Here is a 26,049-nt window from a genome sequence, read left to right as displayed (position 1 = left end):
ATAATGGCAGGCAGTCATGCTGCAGGCACAGTGTTGAATGTGATAAAATCATGTCACAGCCCAATTTATTTTTTGTTTCTTTTGTCATGTTATGTTTTTCTTTTCTTTCTCTGTTATTTGGAAAGGTGGTCCTTGCATGTTTTTTGTTTACAATCAGAGGTGGGCCTTAAATTACAAATAGTTTTCTCCCTTGGAAGAACACTTTCTTTTTTGCACATTCGGTCATTGTAGAGGGCAATTTATCTGTTGGATGAGAGCAGTTTGGGTGCGTTTATGGAACAAACAAACTTAGGCATGGCTGATATTTTCTAAGCTCAAATTGTAGCTTCTACCGGTACTTTATGCGTGTGTGTGTGTGTGTGTGGAGGTGGGGGTGTCGTTAGCAGGGGCGGGGCTTGATGACGTCGCTCTGGTTGCGGTGTAGCTAACGTGAATGCAGACGGAGCAGCTGAGGATGGAGCAGAGAGAGAGAAGCAGAGCCGCCGTCGCTCACATCGCGGTCAGCCACCTCTAAAACGTCCCTCCTATAATTAAGGAACGGGATCCTTAATTCACATCCAGACTCGCGGTTTCTTTTCCCTCTCTCTCTTATTCCCATTAATTTCACCGCTGACATCTGCGCCCGACTCCACTTCCCCCCATCTGCTTGTCAACACGCCGGCTTCGCCTGTGTGTCAGCGCAGAAATCAAAGACAAATTCCTCCGACAAATCTGTCCGCAGCATTCATCTTCCTTGAGGTTTCAGTCGGACGCACCTTCTGACGGACTGCCCTGTCACTGCTTCAGTCGATATGGATGAAGACAATCATGGTAAGGCTGTTTTTCCTCTCCCCACACCGTGTTCCTATCTCCCTCCTCAGCCCGTGTGCAGAGATGCATGGACGGCGTGGATGGATGTGTGTGAGTCAGGAGACACGGAGGCATCACAGAATCAGGATGCTGTAGGTTGTTTGTTTGCGTACCTACTTAGAGAAAAACAACCGGAGTCGGTTGTCATGATATAAAAACCTGGCATTAAAGGAGCATTCCTCCGAAATACAGTGCAGCTCGGTTGGTTCGCGGGTGGGAAAGAGTCTGGTTGTTCTACAGAAACGTGTCAAGAAACGCTGAAGTCATGGAATTACAAACAACACAGACAAAAAAACAGCTGAAATACTGCAAATTTATTATGCATGGACCTTTTTCCCCTCTGTTTGATGTCTTGCTGTAAGGCTTTGAAGATGTTCTCACTATCGCCGTGTTTGAAGCTCATAAGCTGGTGGAAATTGATAAGATATCTGACTGGCAGCCTTCCATGTAGAGGTTAGCCCTATGGCAGGACCTACAGTATAGCTTTAAAGAAACAGAAAACAGTCTACGATAAACAAGTCCCTATAGCGATATTTGAGCTGTATAGTTTTATCACAGGAGATTAAACCACAAAAATTATGGTGACATCTTTTGCTTACTACAAATACAGCAAATTGTGCAAAAAAAAAAAATATTGGATTTGAATGATATGGTTTATTTTAGATATTGCAAAATACCAACCAAAAAAGACAATAAAATGATTCAGTTGAATAAAGAAACCAGTTATAGTGATACTGCTGCTGGAGTATAAGTATGCTAAAGTCACACTTTACTTTAATTACCCAATACTAAATATCAAAACAATCAGAAGTAAATCAGCTGAACCAAGAGTACTTAGTGCCACAGGCCCAACTGTATGATTTAGTGATGAAGCTGAATGAGCTGAGCTGAACCTGTGCAGCGGCATGTCCACCTCGGATTACTGCTCACATGGCAGCTGCAGCTCGGGGTCTCACATCAGTTATTATATGATGGTGTTGAAACGCATGCAGTATGTTTCTGAGCAGATAATCTAAACCGCCTTGCAGAGTCGCAGGCCTTCAAGCCGGTGTAGTGTAAACAAATGTCTATAGCCTGATAGCAGTTTGTCAGTTAAACGGTGAGAGATTAGAGGAGCCAGGAGAAACCCTCATCTGGACTTCCACTTTTTGTCCCCCATGTTATTCTCATGTCTGAACAGCCTGACTTTGAATGGAAGTGGGAATTCACCAGTTTTGACCCATTTTATGGATCTTGATTTATACTTTTGTGTACAGGGACTATGGCGTAGTAACAGAGCCTACTTCCTAAATAGATATAATTGTTCATGTCTTTCTGTAACCATTATATAGATATTTTGGGAGGATTTCAATACATTTTGCTGTGTTTATTCATGGTCCCCCACAGGATTTTGGTGACCTTTCCCTCTCTAGTTCCAACTTTTGGCAGAAATTGGACACAACAGATTTAAAGGTCTACTGGACAAATTACCATGAGATAGACTGAGCATATTTGTGATCCAGGAGGGGAAGAATCATCTTTTCTCTCTGGAGAGAGGTTTTAGTGTGTCATCACGGTCTAACTGTTGCTTCTCTTTGTATCTTAAACCATGTGGACTCACTGTAACCATAAAGTGTCCCCTCAAGAATGAGATAATCACATGAGGCTGGTCAAAGAGATACCGGTTGCTGAATCATGTGACAGGAAGTCAGAGAGCAGCAGAGGCACAGTGTCTGTGATCGGCCTGGAAACAAATGACACCAGAGCTCAGAGAGATTATGTACTGTACTGTGCAAATTGCTCTCATTTGCTCACTCACACTCTTGTTGCCTCTCACCGTGTTGCACACATCACTTAACATTGTTCACATGCACGCCTGTATTCACTGGTTTCACGTACAGCCACTTGGTTCTAAATTTGTCTCCACCAGTCACGGAGCTACGCCTTCATCTAGCAGATTAAAGCATTCACGACTGGGGCCAAAACTGGGACATACCTGCAAAAATCGTAAGACAGTGCACTAAAGTTGATGTCAAAGATGCCATTTCCTGGGACCTTTCACCTCAGTGGCTGTGAATCCATCCAATGACAAGCTGTGTTTTAGAGCTCTGAGATGCCTTTTTGCATGCCAGAAAATGTACACATTATCCTCGTGTGTACATTAGGCACAATGCTGTCACGCCTGCATGTGCAGTACGCAGGCAAACTGTACAGCATATGTTCAAAACTGGGGCTATAATTTGTTCTGCACCAGTGAACCAAACTCAGGACAACAGACAAAAGAGTCACCAGATGTCATGATACTCTTTAGGATTAATAAATGGTGTACAGCAGCTGTGACCCGCATGAGCCACCTCTCATGAAGTTGAGCTGGGGAGCTGCACTTCGGTGATAAGAGTTACTGATTATCCAGGGACCTGAGCTGAGGAAGAGGCGGTGAAGTTTCTGAACTGAGAGACCTTTTGTAGATTACAAGTGTGCATCAAAGATTATTAATGGATCAAATGACTACCTGTAATATGAATGAGGTCGCTTGTAGTGAGAGGATAAGCAATTCTGCAATTCCTTTCAGATCTAAGAAGCATTTGATCATCTTTTAACTTATTGATTTGGTTTTAAGGCCCACAACCAGTGCTCAGAGTGGGCAGGTATGTGGTAGTGCTGGCACTCAAGCGCTGCCCACAATGTTACTGTACTGGCTCACCGCTATCAATAGACTTGTCTGCAGATGCAGCAGACAGCTACTTCCAGAAATAAGTTGATATCTGCTGCCTGTTAGTTAGGGACTAGTTGGTGAATATAGTGGAGCATTTGGCAGCTAGAGAGACAGGTACCTCTCTTAGGGGGTGGTTGAGACAGAGACAGAGACGAAAGGACCTTTGTAAGTAAGGCACTGTTTGCTAACATGTACAGCAGCTTTACAGGGGGATAATATTTCAGGGTTGTGTTTATAACTTGTTGCTCAAAAAAAGCAGATTTAAACTGTTTCAGACTCTTCAGGTTTAGGTAAGCCCTCTCAAGGTGAATGTAGAAAGGAGACTATTGGTATGATATGACAATGAGCCAGCAGATCATGAGCCATCAGATCATTTCAGTGAGGTACATCAGCTAAAGTTAGTTAAACTTAGCTACACACTGAGTAAAACTATTTGTGGGACTCAGCAATAGACTGGGATTCATTAGTACATGTTTACTGTGCTCACTAATCAGAGCTGGCGCTTCTCTGCTCAGTTAACATGCCACAAAACAGACAGGGCCTGGCCTTAGAATGGATGAAAATAAGCAACAGGCTCGAAATCCTGTTTTTGTTACTCATGTGTCTGTTTTTAGCAACATCGTATAGCTGGATGGAGAAGTGGAAAGAACACAGAAGCAGAAATTGGCTGAAAAGCAGTTCGGTGAACGGCTGGATGGACGCCATGAATTTTAACACTTGGCTTTTTTGTATTTTCTCTTTTTTATAGCAGCTTCATGATGCTTCACTCAAGGGGATTAATACAGGCTGAGCAGACGGCTGATTTGGGAGGCAGGGGTATTAAAACCCTGGAAATGATAGAGTTCACCTTTAAAAAATTCCTGGCACCTGAATAAAAATGTCTAAGGACCACTGAGGCTCTTAAACAGAGCATGTCTCGTGTTTGAAGGTTGAGACGCCACAAAATATGCTGTGTTTTTGGGATCCCGTGACGTTTCCTCGACCATATTTCCTGTGCAAGAGCTGTGATAACCCCGCTGTGTCAATCAACACTCTTCTGTCTGTCTGATCGTAGGAAAAGTTGTATGGGAAAGTCTTTTCCTTCAATTCTTCTTACTCTCCTTGGACAGAATGCGTCAGTGTGCGCTAAAATAACAAATGGTATCCGACTGCAGCGCGTCTCTTTCGTCCGTACGGTCCTTTTAATGGTGCACACACGGCGGTGCCTTTGTGCACAATCATAAATGCTTAACTTGGAACTCTGATTGGACTTCTCTTGCAATGAAATATCTCTCTCAGAAAGAAAATGGTGCCTTTCTTCCCCTGCGTCTTTTTTCAGTCTGCTCCTCAAAATTAATGGACATCTGACTGCGTGCAATTGTTTAATATCATGTTCACCCCAGCAGGCATGAAACCCAACCTAAAGTGGCTTTTGGGAAGCCTGAATCAACATACTGTTTAATTTTTTTGGAGTCTAGTACTGTAGAAGATTAGTTGCTAAGGAGGGGAAGTTGGTGTGATTAGGGTATGGTCTTTGTTGTGGCCGAAGGGTGAGTGTGTGGGAGGACATCAGACAGTCACTTGAGGCGAGCTGTGGCTGCTTTCTCGCTAGACTTCGCCCTGGGAGGCTAGCTGGCTTAGTGTAAGTGGTTGGTGTTGAACAGTTAGACAGCAGCAGAACATCTGTGTATCTGCATCTGTAGACGTGCTTGCATGTGGAGTCTGCTCGTAGCTAAATTACATGAAACGATTAGTCTATTAGTTGATAAACAGAAAATGAATCTCAAACTGTCTTGGTTATTTTGCTTGAACAATTGTTTTTAAGACAAAATCATTAGTGCCAGTCTCTCGAATGTGAATATTTTTTAGTTTTTCTAGTCTTTTGTGATAGTCAGCAAAACATCTTTGGCTTTATCAGACTACTGAACACTTGATTTATAAGTGTGTCTTTAGCTTTAAAAACTTTAAAAAGCTTTGCTTTTATGTGAATGTCTTTCATACTTTACATCTGTTTTATTCACCTGGCAAGCAGAAAGAATTTCTCCTATAAAAACACAGGGGTGCATTGAATTCACTACTTACAAATTTCCTGCATCACCTCAGTAGCCTGAAATTAAAGTCTGCAAAGGTTTAGACAAAATATGTCTCTTGTGTGTATCTTCATCATACTTCACAAAGATGTCAGAAAAAAAAGTGCTAAAATGAAAAAATGTACTCTTTACAATCTCATTGGTTGACCCGGCAGACTGGCTGTGTTGTTGAAAGGCTTAAGAGAGAGATTTGGAAAGAACAGAAATTCATTTTGACTGCCAAGATTATGGGTTTTGTGGTGCAACATTAGAAGATTAAACATACAGTGCATTATACCCACATGCAACAAGACAAATACACAAACACAGACAGGGCTGGCGCGTGATGTGCAGGGATTGAACCAGAGCTTGTAACAAACTGCACTATTTAAGTGGTGAGAGAGACGACTACATATGGACCTGATTAAGGAAAAGCTAGGGGAGGCTTTCTGACATGTTCCCATTACCATGGTAATATATATATATATATGTGTGTGTGTTGGGGGGGGGGGGAGAGAGAGAGAGACAGCGTAGCAGTTAGTCAGTAAGGTAACATTTCTGCTGTTGTGAATAGATGTACTCTTTGCCTGGAGTTATTGCTCTGAGCTGTCGAGAGGGGAAGCCCTTTAAGTGCGAGGCAGAGAGCAGATGGGAGACAAAAGGAAAGGCAAATTAGATGAGCGAGAGTCAGGAGGAATACAGACAGACATTAAGGGCAGCACAGATGCACTGTGTTTGAGTAATCCATACCTAATTTCAGTGAAAGGAGGGTTAAGGAGTAACTGGGACCAACTGACTATGCAGAAATGATCAGGGAGGAGGTGGAGCGAAGGGGCGTTCAAAGAGGGTAAATGTGTGTTTCTTGGCTTCTGCCTCAGTAGGAATGGAGACCAACATGCAGTTCGTTCTCACCTTAATAGCATGTCCTGGCCCGTTTTCATTTCCTGCACTTTTTTTTCTCTTCTGTTTCATATATACTTAGCGAGAACAAGGCCTCTTTTAATGGAACGTTGTTGATCCAGCAGGTAGCCATAGGAAAGTCTGATATTTAATGAGATCCATCTTTAAGGAGCTATACTGAGCATAGAGGCAACACCAAGACAGACCTATTGGCGGAACTTTGAGGGTGGTTTCCGTTGGTTTGATCAAAGGTAGCTCTGGTCTCCCTGCGAGTGGGATCAGGGAGGTCCGCCAAAGTCAGTGTTTTTGCAGGCAGACACACAAGCATCACAGGGACATCCTGAACCTCCAAACAGGCTGGAGGCCGACGCTGCTACACGTCCTGCTCAACAGAGCTGCGCACTGAAAGGTCTGAAGTTAGTGCCAATCATCCGCACACAGCCACAGTCAACATCATTGCAGATATCAAAACGTTCTTTCCTCTTCACTCACTGTTGTGTGTGTATAGAATAAAAAGCACACAATACAGATTTCAGAACTGCTGCCAAGCATGATATGCGTCACTGTGATGGAGGTGAGTGTGTTCACATCAGATAAATCATTATATTCATTCTGCTTCCTGTCAATCACCTGACACCTGCAGGAAGCACCGTCAGTGTCTGTCAGGAAATAATCCCTCAGATTTCCTGACTGTTGCCTTTCAAACTGTCCTTGTTTGTTAAGGCCAGAATAATTTCTGGGTCAGGGTCTGGACTCTGTGAAGCTTGAATTTTAGAATTATTAAAAAAAAAATATTATAACAAGAATGCTAAAATGTACTGCTTAACACCAAAGAGATGAATGTCAGTTTTTCTAATATTCAGCCACAAGCAAATTATTGGAGAGATAAAAATTTTGCTACAGTTCATCCTGAGGGGGAGAATTGTAGCAGAATGAAGCTGCCAACACTCCCAAGTCAAAACAACATGAGGTTTTCACTACATGAATGCATCATAAAAACAATTAACAGCCTGTAGTCTGGATTACTGGGCAGAATTGAAAGTAATGTGAACTAGATGTAGAGACTGCTAGGAGACTTGAACTAACAAGCGGTTAACACTAGTATTCAGCCCCTTTTTGTTGAATTTTAGATATTTAAGTCCTATAAGAAAACAAAAGTGTAAAATCTTAACTGAGATGCTTTTACAGCTTCACTCTTTGTGTTTTAAACCTGGATGATCATCTGAGTTCAGTTGTGCTGAATGACCAGGGAGCTTCTTGGACTGCACACAGTCTGTGAAAGCCCCTCATCCTGTCTGGATGCCAGAAGAAACAGCATCCATCTAATTCATTCTCAGGCTGATCAAATCATCAGATTATGGTTACTTTGGCCGCCAGCATATGGCATTGGAAACCCTTCAGATTCTACTAGCAGTGTTCATCGAATCCAGTGTTGACATAGTGCTGATGTTGAGCAGATGTGTGATATAAGGAGGACTTCGTGTGCAGACCACCTCCTATGCAGCCACAATCTCGCACAAATGCACTCACAGCAGGAGGTCCCTCCCCAAAACTGCAGATTAACCAGAGCAATCAGTGTGAGGGCTCTTCAGCTCCCCGAGCCCCAGATTCTCTTCATGACCCCAGCAGTATTTAAAAAGTAGAAGCCATATTAGCTCCCAAGTCTCTTTTCTCACGCAACGCCCAGGACTATTCTTTCTTCTGTCTTTATTTTTTTTTTTCTGTGCTGTGGAACACTTTGGTGTCTTGTGTGTGAAGTGCTTTGCAATTAAAGGGACATTTGCCATGCAATAAGCGACTAGTCAGTTTATTGTTTTATTTTCAAATATTTGGTCAACAGAACAAAAACTGGCATATATTTTTATAAGCAATTATTCATTTCAGTAATTTTTCAAGCAAAAATACCAAAAAAAATGAACAATTCCTAACCAATTTATGTCTTTTCTGTATCCTATGCGTTTATGTTTTCCATCATTTAATGGACCAAACAATGAATTAATCAATTGACAAAACTTTACTTTAGACATAAGAGCCTCTACTACAGTACATGCAAAGTTGAACAGCAATATATCGAAACTTACCATACCGTTAAAAATTGAAAATTTGCATATGTGGAAGCTTGGTTTCTTCCATATCCATATGTCATTTCCCCTAATGGTCAGCTGTAATATCTGCTCTTGGAAAATGTCTACTGCTCACTCTGTCCTGTTATAAATGTCTGAACTAGTCACAGCCCTGTAATGTTCAAGGCTCTTGCTTTTATATGCAGTTCATTCAAGACATCTAAATCCATACAGATTTGATGAACAACAACATAACAATGTGTACTGTCCTCATCCAGGCATATGGGGTGAACCACGTGACGTGCTGTGGAGGTTTTGTTCCTTGGGAATGTCAACGGGATTTTGAATGGGGTTTTCATGTTTCTGGGACAGAACACTGAAATTTCAATTTCACTATATTGCTACACAGCACGTGCATGTCGACATCTCTGTGCGTGGCCTTTTACCCTCTGTATCATAACCTCCTTCTCCTCACAGTGGCCTTTGTGCTGAGGTCCCTTCCTCTGTGACTCAGAGCCAAAGCGCCTCTGCAGACAGTCACACTAACCTCTACTGCTACTGTGTCAAATTATTTTATCCAGCATCACTGATGCAAAGTAGGTTAAAGGCAGTGGCTGGTCGGCGGCAACATCTGTGTATACGCTGTTATGCATCACACTTCCGATCTAACAGATTCATGTCAGGCTTACAGGGCGGCGGGGAGGGTGTGTGTGTGGGATTAGCACCAGCTGGCCTTGGTGGGTATGTGCTCATGTGCAATTCTATCCACACGTCTGTCTGTCTTCATATATGTCCTGGGCTTTAAGGCAGAGCATGTCATCGTGCACAGTTAGAGGGATTGGGAGCGGTGGGTTTCAGATTAGAGTCTAGATCCAGAGGAAGTTTCCCTTGCCTTTCTGCTTCATTACATGTGTCACAGCGTGCTGCCAGGCCAACCAGGGTAACAGGGTTATCTTTTTATGAAGCTCAACCACTTTAAAAGACATTACAGTGGGTAAAATCACTAGTTTAAAGCCAGCAGATCTGGACAAATCCTCTCTCACTCACACGAGTCAGTGAAAACTGGGACTGCAGCCAGTGTTAAGTGAGCGTGGGATTTTCACTCTGAGCTACATGTGGTCTGGGTACCTTGCTGTGTTCCCGTGCAACTGGAATGGATACTGGTTTTAGTGGAGTTCTTGAATCAGTCCTGAAGGCCTGGAAATTTTTTTCTCTATGCCTGTCTACTCTAATAAATTGCTTAAACATGTAAGTTATGAAACTGAAGGCTGATGTAGGTGGTGTGGAGCTTGTGCATGCCAAAGCATCCCAGCATTAGTTTAAATGCCATCAAAGCCTCTGGTTTCAGTGGGTGGCCAGGGACGGTTGTTAGTTTTGAGTGTGAAGAGCAGCAGGGGATTTAGTCCTAAAAGTAGATTTCGGGGATTTTCTTTTTAGGGGGAAAATTATTGGAGCCTCTTGTTCTGTGGGGAACATGTTGGAATTTAAACCCTTTGGACCCTTTTGCCCCATCGCCAGACACAGTGGATTTCTCAGCTTTCATATGGTAGATTTGTTTTAAGAGTCACAGAGGTTAAAATGTGATTCAAGTCTAGTCCTCTGCACTTTTAGCTGTCACACAAATTCAGTGCCTCACCAACTACAGCTACACTGTGACTGAACAATATTGCAAGCTCAATTGTTTACTATTAGACAATGACTCACACCATAAGTGTGGCTGTGTTTGGTTTTAGCCAACATGGAGGCGACAACCACCTCTGGCCCCACGACTCCCTCTGCGCTTGCTGAAGACTCTAAGCTCATTTTCTGAGTGAGTCATAGAAGGTCACAGGGGGAAGTGTGTTAATAATGTAATTGGTGGACCACCTCTGTAGAGGAGCCCTCACCACTAAACAAGATTATCCACTGGAACAGGGACATTTCCAAAGGTTTATAGTCCTCTCTATTATCAAATGTGTGGTTTGAAATACAGTAGATCCAATAAGAGAAATGTGGATTGAAGGATAATGGAAATGCTTTGCCATTAATGGTGGTAGGCTTTTATTAAAGGGAGCCTTCTCTGCTTTTCATTAGATTTGTAATGAATCAAGATTGTAATCATGCATGTTGTTGCAGCCATTAGCTAATGCATGCCTCAGGCCAATGGAACATGGAACAGTCTGCTGCTGGAACATCACCTCCCCCCCCTGCAACATATTCACAAAGACAAAAAAATATTCCAATTCTAATATTATTGCTGTGACAGGGTTGTTTTTTTTCTATGTCAGATGTAATATAAAATGTCTATCACAAATTAACATTTTCAAATCACCCAACTTTTTTGTCTGAACAACAGTTCAAAACTAATAGAATATGAAGCAGCTGTAAATCACAGATTACAAGAGAGCCATGCACTTTCCCCCTTTCTAGTCCTTATGCTAAACCAAATGGCTTATATATACCAGACAGATATAAGAGTGGTGCCAGTCTTTTCATAACTCTCAGCAAGAAAGGAAGTTAGACGATTTCTCAATGTTGAACTGATGTTGATGTTGATGTTGAACTTTAAAGAATTGTGTCAAACAGGCTTGAAACTTTTTTCAGATTGCTAAATCGCTTTAGAGCTTGATTAAATGCACTTACTCACAGTTGTATTACATAAGTTTTGTGAGGTTGCCCGAGGTTAGAAACGCTAATTAACATCTTTATGTTCATACTCATACTGAGACAATGTGTGATTATAGCTCTCTCTCATCTTTTAAAAACAAAGGAAATCCCTCTGCTCTTTCTGCCTGTCTGTACCTGACCCTCATCACAGTGCTTCAGGATTTACCAAATAGGTTAGGAAGCTCTTTTTGTCTCAGTGTTAATGTGAATACCGTCTACAACAATACTTGACTCCCCTGAATGCAACTCTTTTACAAGCTGTTGAATTAAAATTGGGCTGAATGCTTTCTCTTGAGCCCAGTGACCTTGTTTTGCTTTAATTGGCGCTACTTCCCGCCAGCAAGGGAAAATAGCAAGTGATGTTATTTTTTTTTTCGTCTCTCCTTTAGAAACATGTAGGCACAAAGCGACGGCTGTGATATTAGATGTGCCATTTTCCTGTTGAGAGATTTGCGTTTTCTGCCTCTAAGCTGGCTTAATGAAGCAAGATTGGCACAGGCTCTCTGTGCTTCAGAAAGATGAAGAAAATTGAGAAATAAAATGTGCGTGGGTGAAACAGAGATAGAGAGTGGAGCGGAATAAAAGACTGAAAAACAAGACTGAGACAGAAAGACAAGAGTGAAGAACAAGGGGGAGGAAACACCCAGCAGAAAACGAGTCATCCCCTCCTCTTGCTCATTTCTGCCTGGAGCTCTGAAATCCTTGCAGCCAGGGGATCAGGGTCGTAGGCCACGTTAAATTACCAAATTCACTTTTAATGAAAGAAAACGTAATCTGGATTAGTTTTATTAATAGAATTTTCCCCAGAGCAAAGTGGAGAAGGAGGGAGGGGGCAAAACACTTTCAAGTGGAATAATTAAGACCCTTCGCCTTCTCTCTGTCTCTGCTTAATTAAGATGAACGTGTAGGCTCCTAACATGTATTATTCCAGCTGAAGGGTGAAAGAGCCAGTGCAGAAGCAGTCCCGTCACTGTATGAAGAGGATGGCTCCTTTTTGATTATCCATGTCTGGTTGTGAACTCCATCATAGCTTGTTTTTAGGGCTCACCTCTTTTTTCTCTCATCTGCGGGGAGTTGAGAGGGTATAGTGATGTGAACTGGTTCCTCCATCATGTGTTTCAGTTCCTGAGGATCTGTCCCTGGAGGAGAGGGATGAGCTGTCAAACATTCGACGCAGGAAGCGAGAGCTGCTTGATGATATTGAGGTGTGTGTTCAAGCAAATAAGCCCATAAAGTACATACAGTCAACTGAAACTTAGAATTATTTCTGAATACAGTTTATTCATGTTCAGCCTATCTGCTGTTGCACTGTATTTGCATACTGTAAGTAATGCAAATTCCCTACAGTACATCTTTCTTGCTCCCCAAAAGTTATGTATTTTCCACTGGGTCCATTCTCTGTCGTTCCTGATTTAACCTAGTGGAAGAAACCCACTGTGACATGTTTCACTCTTATCTCTCAGAGGTTGAAGTTTGAGATAGCTGAGGTCATGACGGAGATCGAGCAACTGACGTGTGTTGGAGAAAGGTAAGTGAGCAAAGCTAAGAGGCTGGAGGTTGTGCATATGATGTATGTAATATAGCATTTCAATGAGCTTTTTGGCTTGAAAAAAAAATATATAGATGGGTATGTCTATTTTGGTAATTTGGATATATTACCACATATTAGTTCAGTGATATTTTATTATTCATTTAGAGAATAGTGTGTCTTGTAGTTTCTCTGTGTGGTAGCCTAAAGGCTGATTCTAAGTCTTCTGTGCACAGGCAGCAACGAAAAATGTTTCTAAATGTATTGTGTATTATGTATAGCTGATCTCTAAAAGCAAATCAAAGATGCTTTACTAAAGGGTCATCCACTGCTAACATGAATTTGTAAAATGTAAAGTGCCCCTCAAGTTACTTAAAATCCCAAATTTCAATGACCTTTTCAGTCCTAAATAACACAGATCCTGTTTGTTTTGGGGGTTTTTTCTTAACCTGGAGTCATAGATAGACAGACTTGTGGGTCTATATCAGTTTAGGTTTTTCATGTCCTGGCAGAGATGTCAAAGACAGATGATTTGCAAAGGCCTTTTTTTTTGTTTTGAACGACATATGCCAAGGGCTTTATGTGATAACAATATCAGGCTGCTATATCTGCCTGATTGTTTGTATGGATAAAATATTATAACAGTTATTACACCTATTGTTTGGCAAAATGTTAGACTTGGTCCAACAGCTGCGTAAAACAAACAAAGACAGTCAATGTGCAGCGTACTGTGTGCCCAGTATAAATCAATCAGGCATGTTCTTCATACATAAACAGGGTGGCCGTCTGTCACTGAGGTCATATCTGCTTTGTGCTCTCATCTGTCACTGCATCATCTGCATTACACACTCACACTCACACACACACACAGATGAACTCTGTTGACAGAGTTTTTTGTAGTTTTTGTGTGTGTAATGTGTGTGTTTTTTCAGATAAGACTCGAGCATATACACACATAATGGGTAGAACAGATGTGGCAGGAAATAACGTTTTCAGTTGCGACTATAAATAAAAAATATTGTTATATTTGACATTGAGCTACTTGACAGTCTGTTATTTTTAGTGTTGCTTAGGGTAAATAATAATTAGAATAGCTGAATTTAATCTCTACATTTCTCTTCCTGCATTGCAGTAAAACATCTCAGAGAAACAAACAGATCGCCATGGGCAGGAAGAAATTCAATATGGATCCAAAGAAGGTACTGCACATCCTCATATTTTCATCATCAACCAACACAGCCTCTGATATCTTGGTAGCCTTCATGACTTTCAGAGACTGTCATTTTCCAGCATCCCTTCTCAACTGAGTCAGAAAGCCATTCTGTTTTCTCTTTTTCCTCCTTAGGGAATCCAGTTCCTGCTGGAGAATGACCTCCTTCAGCACACTCCCGAAGACATCGCCCAGTTCCTCTATAAAGGCGAGGGCCTCAACAAGACCGTCATCGGAGACTACTTAGGCGAGCGGTGAGACAGAGCATCCATCAGGCTGCAGGAGAAAGTCCTCTTTACATGAGATTCATGCTCCTGCTATGATTAGAGAAGGGAATTATGGGCTGGATTTATTGATTAAAGAGGGAGAACGTGATTGACCCCCCAACATGAATCTTTGAGTTAGAGTGGGTGTGTTGTTGTCATAGTCCACCCATGTGGATTTATAACTGGCAGTAAAAAGGCCATCCAGCTGCTCACATTTCAGGCCAGACTGTTGGATAATGAAGTAGAAGGGAAGTCTACAGCTAGCGAGATGGATGGTGTTATCTAAAGGTGAGATTAGATAGAGATTAGAGATATATGAGTGCACGTCAAAGGCTTAGTGTCCCAAATTTATTGGGCACAGACACATGGCTTTGTTACACTCGTATCTGTGAAATACCTCATCTGAAAAAGCTATTTTAAATTAAAGATTGTTTTGAGTTTAAGCATGTGCAACACGTATCGTACCCTTTATATACACTATTTAGACAAAAATATTGGAATGGGGCTGTTTTTCAAGTGTTGGGCTCAGCCCCTTATCTCAATCTCAATTAAAAAAGCATCACAGGTAAGCTGCACTCTCTGATTGACATGTTATCTCTGAGAATTGTAGAACAGAAACAACGCCACAAAGTGAATGATTAGCACTGCACATGTCACAGGAGAAAATGTGATCCAGGGGTAGAGTGAGTGAGTCTGTATGTTTGGCTGACTGCCCTCCAAACACTGACACAACTGAAGCTCATTTTGGTGCTTTGTGTTGGTCACAAACCCACTGTTTTTCCTGTGTGTACAAGCCAAGTTTAATGTCATTTTGTTTCCTGGCATAGAAAAACTTGTTTGGCTAAAGGATGTAGTCTTATAAAAGAGACCTTGATTAAATGCAGAACTGCTGGTTCTGATGTTCTGGACATGTCATCATAAGAAAAGTCTTAATAATTGCTGCATTCTCTTAACTTCTTCTTTCCAGGAAGTCACATCAGCAACTGCCTTCACTTTACCTGAGTACAGGCGCTGATTGTACATCTGTAGACAGATGAACAGTGTCAGAAACAGTGAAAAAACACACACATAAACAGCCTCTGTGAATGGGCTGATGGCTGGGGATGGGGACTCTGGGGACTCCTCTTGTTAGCAATAGGCTTTAGTCACAGAGAAGATCATCAAAAAGGCCACCTACCCAGTGGAAATCACACTAAACATGTGCTGAGAGTTTACTCTCAGTAATTATACTAATTGAGTCTATGCAAGGAGCAGAAACCTATCATTACATGCTGAGCAGAGAAGGAGATGAAGATAAGGGACAACAGGAGGGAAAAAGAGAGAGGGGGTGCAAGAGAAAAATAGCCAGAAGGATAATGAATAGTGGGAGATGGATGCAGACTAAATGGGTGATTGATTCTTAATTTTATGCTACCAGACCTTCTCATTGCTTTGGTTGTCACACACAATACACCCACTGTTATAACACTGAGACAGGTATATAAGTATGCAATATTTATTTCATTTTCTACAAACAGTAAACCACATTCAGGTGTCTCTTGTAATAAATGTATTTATAGCAATAATCTTATGTATAAACCTCACAGCATGGGATTAATTTGACTGTAGACAGCAGTATGAGGTTCAGTGCAGTCACAAACACCCAGTGGAGAGGAAAAGCCCACAAATCTTAGTTCAAATAATCCACTAATGTTTTTGCAGTACAAGTTTATTGTTTGTTTCATGTAAGCCAAAATTCTCTGTACTCTTCTCAACCTTTCCTGTGTCTTTCCACAAAAAACACAAAACGCTAAGTCTGAAAATTCCTGGTTCCATTTGAACAATACACAACATAAAGATGATACAGGATTGGGATCATGGACCCTGATGTACAACAAACAGGATCAGAGAAGCTGTGACCACAGCCTGAGACCAACTGTTGACTTTTCCGCCAAAAGCCCATCTGATGGCCAAACAAACCTCTGACAAATAGGAGCTTGTGTGGGTTCAGTTTTAGCTGTTTTTGGTCAGTGAAACACATGGTTTCCCCCCCCCTCAGGGTGGAGAAACACTCAGCACTGGCCAGCTGTTTAAATTGCTTCCAGACTCCACACTCAGCGCCCGGTATGAATAAGGGCATAAACATGACAGGAATGCTGAAAAACAGGAATTCAGGTTGAAAAATGCTTTCACGGAGGAAATATGGTTTTCCCCACCCTGTCTTCTGGGTTCACATTGTGTTCAGTTATCTTAAATCTTCTCTGAGGTGTTTTGATATCGCCTGGATGGTCTTCTTCTTCTTTCAAAAAAGGAAAACAATGGATTAGAGATAGAATAGTATTGGAAATCCAGTTTTTCCTCATCGTTGCTTTTTTTTTCCACCAGGGATGACTTCAACATCAAGGTGCTGCAGGCATTTGTGGAGCTGCATGAATTTGCAGACCTCAACCTCGTCCAGGCACTACGGTCAGCAGAATGATTAACCCAAACAACTTAGCACAAAAATGTTATGATAGTTACAGTAATGACTATGTCCTATGCACACTGACTCACTGTGGCATCACAAAGTAAACCTCCCACTTCTCCCTCTAATTATAGGCAGTTCCTGTGGAGTTTCCGTTTGCCAGGTGAAGCCCAGAAGATCGACCGTATGATGGAGGCGTTTGCCTCGCGGTACTGCCAGTGCAACCCTGGAGTCTTCCAATCGACAGGTGAGACACAAAGTAGGCTGCTATCATGTAAACTCCACAGCCCCTTTATTATTCATTATCTGTTGACATTTACATTTGTCCATATTTTTTTTCATATATATATATTTTTTTTATCCAATTCATTTAACTATTTCAGTACCAATAATCTATCCAATATTTTTAGCCAAGCATTTAATAATCTTAGCTAATCATTTAATTCATTACTTTGAGCTAATGTTTCCATCTAGCCCATGGAAACAGTAAAAGATAAGTACTTTTGGTCGAGCGGTAATCATTGATGAACAATAGTCAAGTTGACTGTATGACTAAATTGTGAAATCCATATATGGGACAAAGTTAATGCATTGGCCTAATGTGCTAATAGAGGCACTGCCTCAAGGTCCAGGATGCATTCAGTGATGTTTTGGGTTTTTTTTTTTAATGCATGTCAATCATTAAGCCACAAGAGTTGGCAACAACCAGCAACCAACAGGGGACATGCATTATTCAGAGAGACTCAACCAGGCTGAGTGATACATGGTCTTGTAATAAACAAAGCCTTACAACTACAACAGTCCCTAAATAATTGAAGACATTGTAGAGCAACCTTTTGTGTATAAGATCGTTGAGTGTGCATTTGTTCCCGTGGAGGAAATACTCCAAGTTGTGTCCTTCTTCCTGGTTTCCATTTGTCTCTGTTCAAACAGTGCCTGCACACCATTCAGTTGACTCTAAGTTTGGAAGAGAGACTGAAGAAAAAGATAAAAAAGTAGCTACTAACATTGTCACTGTCCTTCATGCTGTATTTTAATGTTTTCAGATGCTTTCCTGATGACAAACTCCTCTTATGCTAAAGCGAAAGGAGTTGTTGGACTTTGTTTAAATGTTTAAATAATCAGCACATATGCGATAACTGTGATGTAAAAAAGCTTTACACATTCAGTGCATAGGCTGACGTGCATGTGTGACTGTTGTGGGTGCAGGGCAGAATGGCAGCTTTAGAGCCATGTGTGTAGCAGTAACTGCACACTGAGCCCATAAAAGCCTTAAAATGATCAGGAATCTTTAATTACCAAGGGAACGACCAGCCGTTTCTCTCAGTGCTTCATCATGCTCATTAATTTTTTGATTACAGTGACATTCCTCTGGCAGTTGCCAACATCTCTTGCCCCAGTGTGCTCACAGTGTGCCAAGCTCCTCTATTTTTTATAGAGAGTGTGTGTTAGCAGGCAGACAATAGGCGGCACAGGACAGCCAGGATCAAAGTGTGTCAGCGAGAGGAGACAGACAGAGAGGAATGAATGATTCATTTACAGACAGCCAGTGGCCCATGTGTCCAAACATTAACACACAGTAGAGAAATTAAAGCCCTGCCTGCCCTCCACTTTTTCTCTCACTTATTCCGCACACATTTTTTTCAAACACAGTATAAATTAAAAATTACTATTAAAAAATCTGGGTTTCCACAATTGGTGCACTAGAAAAATAGAGACTAAATCACAGTCTTTTGACTGCCAATGACTTATTACCTATTACAAATGGCAATATGTGCAAGAAGTGAAAAATTAAAGGGAGTTGATATAATAGGCCAATAATTGGAAATTATGTCCTATTTTTGACCTTGTTGGCAGCTCATGTCATTGTCTGTTAATTGTTGTTCGTTACACGTAGTGCTCTGTGTTGCATAATTAATTGTATCTCATTTATATGTGGTAGTAAGAAGCGATCTAGTTGTGATAAATGCTATAGATATATAGATATCCAAATACAAATTTCATGTTGATGCCAGGTATAAATGGGTTCTCTTGAGCAGGACATGTATACACTTTTGTAACCTATCTGATTCCCTTACTGATGCAGATACCTGCTACGTGCTTTCATTTGCTATCATCATGCTGAACACCAGCCTACATAACCCTAACGTCAGAGACAAGCCGCCTGTGGAGCGATTTATCTCTATGAACAGAGGCATCAATGAAGGAGGAGATCTGCCAGAGGAGCTTCTCAGGGTGAGGATTTCTCTATAATGAGCGTGCATGTTTGATGATTGATCTCCGTGACCATTCTGTCACACCTACTCCATCCAAGAGAAGCATTTCCTCAACTGTTTGCCTTTTTGATTAAAAGTTTTTCGCCACTGCCTGCAGAACCTTTACGACAGCATCAAAAATGAGCCCTTCAAAATCCCAGAGGATGATGGGAATGATCTGACACACACTTTCTTCAACCCTGACAGAGAAGGCTGGCTCTTGAAGCTTGGTATGTGCATTTTGAGTTACTATATTTACCTTGATTGTGTTTACCTATGTCAGGAGAACCTTAGCATCAGTTGTCACTAGAAACACTGTCCATCATTTTGCTTGTGGTGAGTGTTTTTTTTTTTGTGCTTTGTTTATTTGTGTTTCTAATGAGCTTTCAGGTGGCCATGTTGGAGGAAGGTGTTTTGGCCAAACATACTGAAAATAGCTGAAAACCTACTTCTACTAGTTTTTTAAAATTTAACATTAAGGCCTACATTTTCACTAACAGATGATGCAAAATGTATTCTGACGGATGTGAGCTGATGCTAATACCAAATTTATAAGGATTTAAGGTAAATTTCATTTCAGTAAAACTGCTGCAATCAATACACAGTCCATTTTGACAAAAGCCTGAGTGAAAGTAGTCACCAATCCTGCAGCATCATTTGAGATGTAATTAAGTTAAGTTGATTCCTCTCAAGAAACTGGTATTAGTGCACAGATGACTTGTAGTGTTAGTAGCAACATTAGCACTACAAAGATTTTAGTTAGCTCATGATTTCTGGAAGCCCATTTTAGCTCAAAAACTGTGCACCTTTATGATGGAGCTAGACAAGGATGCAAGGAGATCAAGGTGTCCTTTGTCTCTTTGCCCTTCATCCTCTTTGTTTTGTCACGTATTGTCTCCGCTCGCACTTAGAGCATGCTCCTTTTTGTGATTACACTTCTAACTTCTCTTTCTCCAGCTCTCTGGCATGGTGATTTTTGTGTTAGTTGTATTCTTCAAAGTCCTTCTGTATTTTTTGTTACTTCACCTCTCTCTAACCTTTCACCCTTTCACCTTTTGTTTCGTTCTTTCATTCTGTTCTGTGATGGCTGTTCCTTCTTAAATCTATGTATTAGGAGGTAGGTAACGCTCCTTCCTCCATCCTCACAGTTCACTACAGAGTACCCTCATGCATTGGCTGCCGTTATCGTTTTGAGCAAATAAAAACCGCATCATGAGGTGATGGGTTATATCGTTCACTGCCAGGGTGAGTTGGAGGTCGCAGGGATTGGCTGCACTCCTTCTGTAGCTCTGGAGGAGGCTGGATGATGCGCAGGGCACGTCTCAGTTGGTGCACATGCAGAGTACAAATTTTTATTCCAAGAAGCCTTTGCATAAATGATAACAGTTTATGTAGCATAGTATCACTTGCAACATCCCCTTTATTATTCAGTTCCAGCTTCTTAAATGAAAGGATTTGCTGCTTTTCTTTGTCATTTATGATAATAAATGAAGAGCGCTGGGACTTTGGACTCCTGGTGGAACGAGAGAAGCAATTTGAAGGTATCAGTTTGGAATCTGGAAAATCATTTTATACAACTGATTACTTGTGAAAATGATCAGCAGTTGGACTGATAATGAACTGAATCGTTTGTTGCGGCCCTACACTGTACCAACAGAGACCCCTGAACGTGTCCTACAGCTCCTGTGTAGCTCTCAGCCAGAGCACGCAGTCATGCTCGAGCTTTAGTGAATGAGCTGCTGGAGTCTGTGCTGTGGGAATGTGCACCTCTTGTGTTGCTGGTCATCCAGTGAAGTCTGTTTTCATTCTTCTTCTCCTGAACCCTACACTGCTGCTGCTTCTTTTCTCCTTGTAAAGATCCCTCTTACTCTCTCCTTTGCTCTCTATCCCACCGGCTGCACTTGCCACATCATTTTAGGTCAAATATTCCCCATTAGGGAATTCCATGCTAATTTTAGCAGTTTTAGCACTTCTGTTAACCAAGACTGAGCCTACTGCTAATGCCTGAATCCATCATCATCCTACCGTCCTACTACCTCTGCTGATACCCCATCCAACAAATAACCTTTTCACTAAACTACAATCATGGGAAACCTTTTTATTTTGTTCAATAATACAAGGCTTTAAACCACCACACAGTTTTAAGTCTTCTAATGTTTCCTTGACCTCTCTGGAGTGTCAATAAACAAACAAATGAGTGACTTGTTTGCATTAGAACAGTGCAAGCATGGAAGGTCCTGCAACAGAAATCCATAACAAGTGTCCAGTTTTGAGGATAAAATTAAACATATGGCTAAGAGGATAAACAGCTGTCTAAACTGTCATCTGAGTTGACTGTAGCCGAGGTGAAACTTTTATCCATTTCATATGTAACCACCAATAGTAGACCGTATTTACTGTGCTTGTTTCATTTGCGTGAGTAAAACGCAGAAGGTGCATATGAAAGTAAACAGTGCTCATACATAATGTAGATGTTGGATTTTACTCTAGCTAGCAGTATAGAATGAAAATCTGGGTCAAGTGAACATTACATATTGATTACATCAGTAACGGCGGCTTTGTGCTCATTCTGTGAAGTCAGCAAACATGTTATTATGGTGCACATATTGCAGACTGTACATTGACATCAGCCACGATATGTTCCTTTGATTACAAAGGTAAATTACTCATTGCATCACTGATACTGTAATGAACAGAAAATCCAGTAATCCCAATAATCTGCTCTTATCTGATGATGGAGGCAGATGGAGACTTTGTGCCTGTTGTATGCTTATATTTTACATATCATTATATGTAATTCCTACACTCAGATGTTTACTTGTACTCACACCTGCTTTAGTTGTCACACATATGTAGTATGTACATGTCTGATAACAGTTTTCATAAGCCAGCCACCCCCCTTCCTCTGCGCTCGCCTGCAGAGCCCCCAGGCACCCATCTCCTGAGACTGGAAGGGGGTGCTGGAGGGAGTATCCAGCCTCTGATTGAGCCTAATAATGCAGAGAGCTGATGATCAGAACCAGATGTGGCACGTGGAGCCGAGGTCTCCTGCAGGTTAGCCACTGCATGCACAAACGCCAACACCTCTTCAGCTTGGACTCAAATGTCGTGTGTTTCTCTCCGCAGGTGGCAGGGTGAAGACGTGGAAGAGACGGTGGTTCATTCTGACTGACAACTGCCTTTATTACTTTGAATACACAACAGTAAGTCACACTGATGTGTGCTCATGTGTGTCAGAATGGAGTATAGGCCATCATACACGCATGACTGTCGTTTTGAAACCTAATCTGAGTTCTTCTGTTGCTTACTAGAATGCATATTACACAAATATTTATTTTTTTGCAGAAAAGAAACAGATTTGATTGCAGTCTGTCTTAAAGGAATAGTTTAGCATTTTAGAACATTTGCTTTTTTGTTTTATTTACACAGTAAGATAAGAAGATTGAAACCACTCTCAAATTTCTACACTAAATATGAAACTAAGCTGATGTTTACCTGCATCTGTTAAGTTCGCTAATTAACACACTGTATGTTGGTTGTGTAATCTGTCAAAAAATCTAACTGTGAAAACAACAATTTGAGGGTTTTATAAGGGTCATGTGCCACACCATTGCTTGGCTGTAGTACCCACTGATTGCCTGGCCAACTCACTCAAGAAATTGTCCAGGATATATCGCCACTTCAAACCAAAATTTGCTGCTTACACGCTGGTTTTTGCACAGTTTTGTACATCTCTTGATGTTATGCTGAGCTAAGCTAACAGCCTGCTGACCAAATTATTTCTTTAAAACTCGCAACAGATGCCGTTTCACATTTTAAAATATTTAATTCATTGGTAGTCTAGTATGAGTGAAATAGCTGATGTGTGATGTTTAAGTAAAGTGGAAACAAAAATTACATGAAATGTGTGTCTCCCTCACAAACTTCAACACACACACACACACACACACACACACGCATGCAGAATTAAAACAGAGGTCTTTGCCTTCCAGCTCTGCCTCTTTAACAGATGCAGCCCCTTTGACCTAAATGAACCTCACTCCAGCAATTAACATGAGGCATCATGGGAAACATCTGCAATGTCTACGGCACACATCTGGCACCGCTAAGCCGCAAGCCAAGTGCCTCCCCCAACTCATTGCCTGTCACCCCACACTTCACCTCAGGATCCCCATTTCTGAGAACACCCCCCCCCCCCCAAAAAAAAGCACACACAAGCACACACTGCAGTGAAGACACACACACATGCACGCACACACAGTCTAAAAGGCACACACACAGCCAGCCGTCCCGGGGCATTTCCTCCCCCCCGCTGCGCCCCATCATTAGCAGAAAGATGACAAGTGGGCCACGGGGCTGTTCCTCAAGGTCCCCACGCCCCCCCAAACCCATCCACATACAAAAAAGCCCTTCACATCTGGCCCTGCAGACAGAATAGCAGTCACTGGAGGATGGAAGGTGTAGTGTTACGTCCCCCTCGGGTGCTGTCCCCTACATGACCAGGATGAATAAAAACCTCCAGCGTGCTATTATCACCACCTTGATTTTTACTTGCTTCTTTCAGACTCAGTGTGTTAAGGTGACAAAATATTCAGTTTTCCTGCAGTGGAAATTGAAGGTGCTGCTTGCAGCATAAAAATGTTATTTGATTGAACTATTGAAATGTTGATCTGGTGGTGATATGTGATATTATATAGGCTGGATCATTTCCTCATGACATACTGCCTTTGCCCTTGTCCCTGTCCCTATGTGTGTACACACTGAATGAGTGACTTGTTGATGCTTACTGTTGTCTTAATATGTGTGTGTTTCCAGGATAAAGAGCCTCGTGGGATTATTCCCCTAGAGAACCTCAGTATCAGAGAGGTGGACGAGCCCAGGAAACCTGTAAGGAGCAACACCAGACACTCTGAATCCATCTTTATTTCCTTTAAATTCACACAGACAACATAAACTTTGTGTGAAACAAAACTCGTATTTTCTCGGAGATTTTATTTTTGCCTCCTGGTGTCTCCCCAGAACTGCTTTGAGCTCTACAACCCCAACCACAAAGGTCAGGTGATCAAGGCCTGCAAGACAGAGGCGGACGGGCGGGTCGTGGAGGGCAACCATGTAGTGTACAGGATATCAGCCCCCACGCCGGAGGAGAAAGAGGAGTGGATCAAATCCATCAAGTAAGAGATGTCGTGTTAGTGTGGATCCATTTACACTGAGAGGGCACTTAGCCAACACCGGGCTGCTCCCATGTGACACATTCTCATGTCTGACCTTGACTGTGAGACCCCAGTGCACACACTTACACACAGAGCTGTGAGCTTAATCAGAAATGTGCAGAGCAGCAACACACACACACAGACACACACACACAGGCTGGTGACTAAACTTGACTCTGTTTCTCACACTTCCACACAGATAACACTCAGTGGTGATTTCTGCCCTGCTGGATAAGCTCACTTCCCTTTTGATTAGGACCCTGCAAGCAAAGAAAAACACACACACACACACACCTACTCAGCCACTATGCCTTGCTGGGCTCACCTGATCTGTCATATCCCTTGTTAACCAAAGGAGAGTGAAGGTAGGCAGCAGTAAATTGGACCCAGTGGGTAATTGATGAGTTTGCTGCTTATCATCCACTCAGCTGCAGCTTCACCAACAAATATGATCAATATCACAGCAGAAATCATATTACACAAAGCTTCCATGCTCTAATGATATTAAAAAACCACTTAGTATTGACAAGTGTGTATCCTTTAATGAAAGTGATGGATTTTCTCTGCTAAGTTACTGGAAATCTGAGTGCGTCTGCTTCATGTACAATTAAAGTGAGTAGAAAGGGAAGAGAGGTGGTCGTTTCTCTCAGTTTGGAAGATTTAGCCAATTGACCTTCAGATGACATAAGCTGTATTACATGTTTTACACTCCTGTTGCAGGCCTTGGAGTGCTTTTAGTCTACAAGAACAAATGTGAACCAGGAGTCTCTTGGTGTTTTAGTCCAGTTGCACTTTGTAAAGTGTCTTCCTGTCACAGACTGGAGTCAGCAAGACAGAGCTGTGCTGCCTCAAACACACTCTCACTTGACTCAGCTGCTGGGGCGGCAGACTGTTGTGTGGTCAGCAGATTCACACACACATGCAAACACACACACACACACACAGCGAATACACACTGTCCCACCTGACTCATCTGGTCCAACCTCCGCTCTTGTTGTCCCCGTTATGTGTATGTAACACCGGTGGTCTCAGTGTGTTCATTGTTCTGCTGCTGAGAAAGCAGCAGGTTACTCAGCGTTATTCCTGTCAGCAGTGAATCAATCTAAGTAAATCTGTACTATGCTTAAGTACAAAATTAGGTACTTTACTGGCATATTTCCAAAAATATGTACATCCAAATTTATCTAAACTTCAAAAATTGATTGCTTATGTTTTTTTCTCTCTACAGCTTTGTGCATTTTTTTACTTGTCAAATCGGTCCTGTATACACTAGTTTAAACAGTGTATCTAACGCTGACATAAACAGTTAGAAATGGTTGATCAGTAATTCGTTCTTTCATCTCTTTCCACAGAGCGAGCATCAGCAGGGATCCTTTCTACGACATGCTGGCCACCAGGAAGCGGAGGATAGCCAGTAAGAAATGATGACCGTCCACCGTCAACCACACCTGCATCGCCACCATGTCTGTGACCAGCAAAGGCCTCGTCTGTGTGTGTGTATGTGTGTGTTGTAGGGGTCATGAAGGCCTCCTATTTGTTCTTTCAGGGCTGGAGGACAAGCAGCAGACACAGGTGGGAAGTTTTTTTTCAGGCTGAAATGGACCAAGTTTATTTCCACCTGAAGATTGTCTGCACCTCAGTTCTTGGTTGATGTGAAGGTTTTATTTAATCCAACAAAGACTTTGACACTGGTGTGATATTTGGATGAAACTTTACATAGATGAGAAAAACATTTACCTCGCTGGATGACAACAAATAAACAAAGGGACAGCAGCCTTGAAAAAGCCTTTGGCACTGTGTGGCTGTGACAAGATTGCCCTCTGCTGGACTTACAAGGAATTAAACCTACCTTACTGCTTATGGGCAGTGGTAATGGGAGATTTAAGCTTTCTGAAGGCTTTCTGCCAGAAAACCCATGCAGTGAGAGGATTTG

General features: G+C 41.8%; 1 protein-coding gene across 1 annotated transcript; it reads left to right on the top strand.

Moving 5' to 3' along the window:
- Window positions 1-425: 425 nt before the first annotated feature.
- LOC124053216 (cytohesin-3-like) lies at window positions 426-26,049 on the top strand. Its single transcript, XM_046378245.1, has 13 exons — window positions 426-810; window positions 12,324-12,406; window positions 12,665-12,729; window positions 13,862-13,928; window positions 14,075-14,193; window positions 16,570-16,650; window positions 16,783-16,895; window positions 18,735-18,883; window positions 19,022-19,133; window positions 22,030-22,106; window positions 23,719-23,790; window positions 23,923-24,077; window positions 25,469-26,049. Exons 1-13 carry the CDS (start codon window positions 792-794, stop codon window positions 25,539-25,541), a joined length of 1,185 nt encoding a protein of 394 aa, XP_046234201.1. The 5' UTR covers window positions 426-791; the 3' UTR covers window positions 25,542-26,049.

This window comes from Scatophagus argus, chromosome 21, assembly GCF_020382885.2.
Source record: "Scatophagus argus isolate fScaArg1 chromosome 21, fScaArg1.pri, whole genome shotgun sequence".
Taxonomy (NCBI): domain Eukaryota; kingdom Metazoa; phylum Chordata; class Actinopteri; family Scatophagidae; genus Scatophagus; species Scatophagus argus.
The sequence above is the reverse complement of the archived record's forward strand: the minus strand, read 5'-3'. Positions and strand labels throughout refer to the sequence as shown.

Coding starts and splice junctions, on each gene's coding strand:
- LOC124053216 (XM_046378245.1), top strand. Junction 18,884..19,021: donor TGCCAGAGGAGCTTCTCAGG/GTGAGGATTTCT, acceptor CACTGCCTGCAG/AACCTTTACGACAGCATCAA. Junction 22,107..23,718: donor ATTACTTTGAATACACAACA/GTAAGTCACACT, acceptor GTGTGTTTCCAG/GATAAAGAGCCTCGTGGGAT.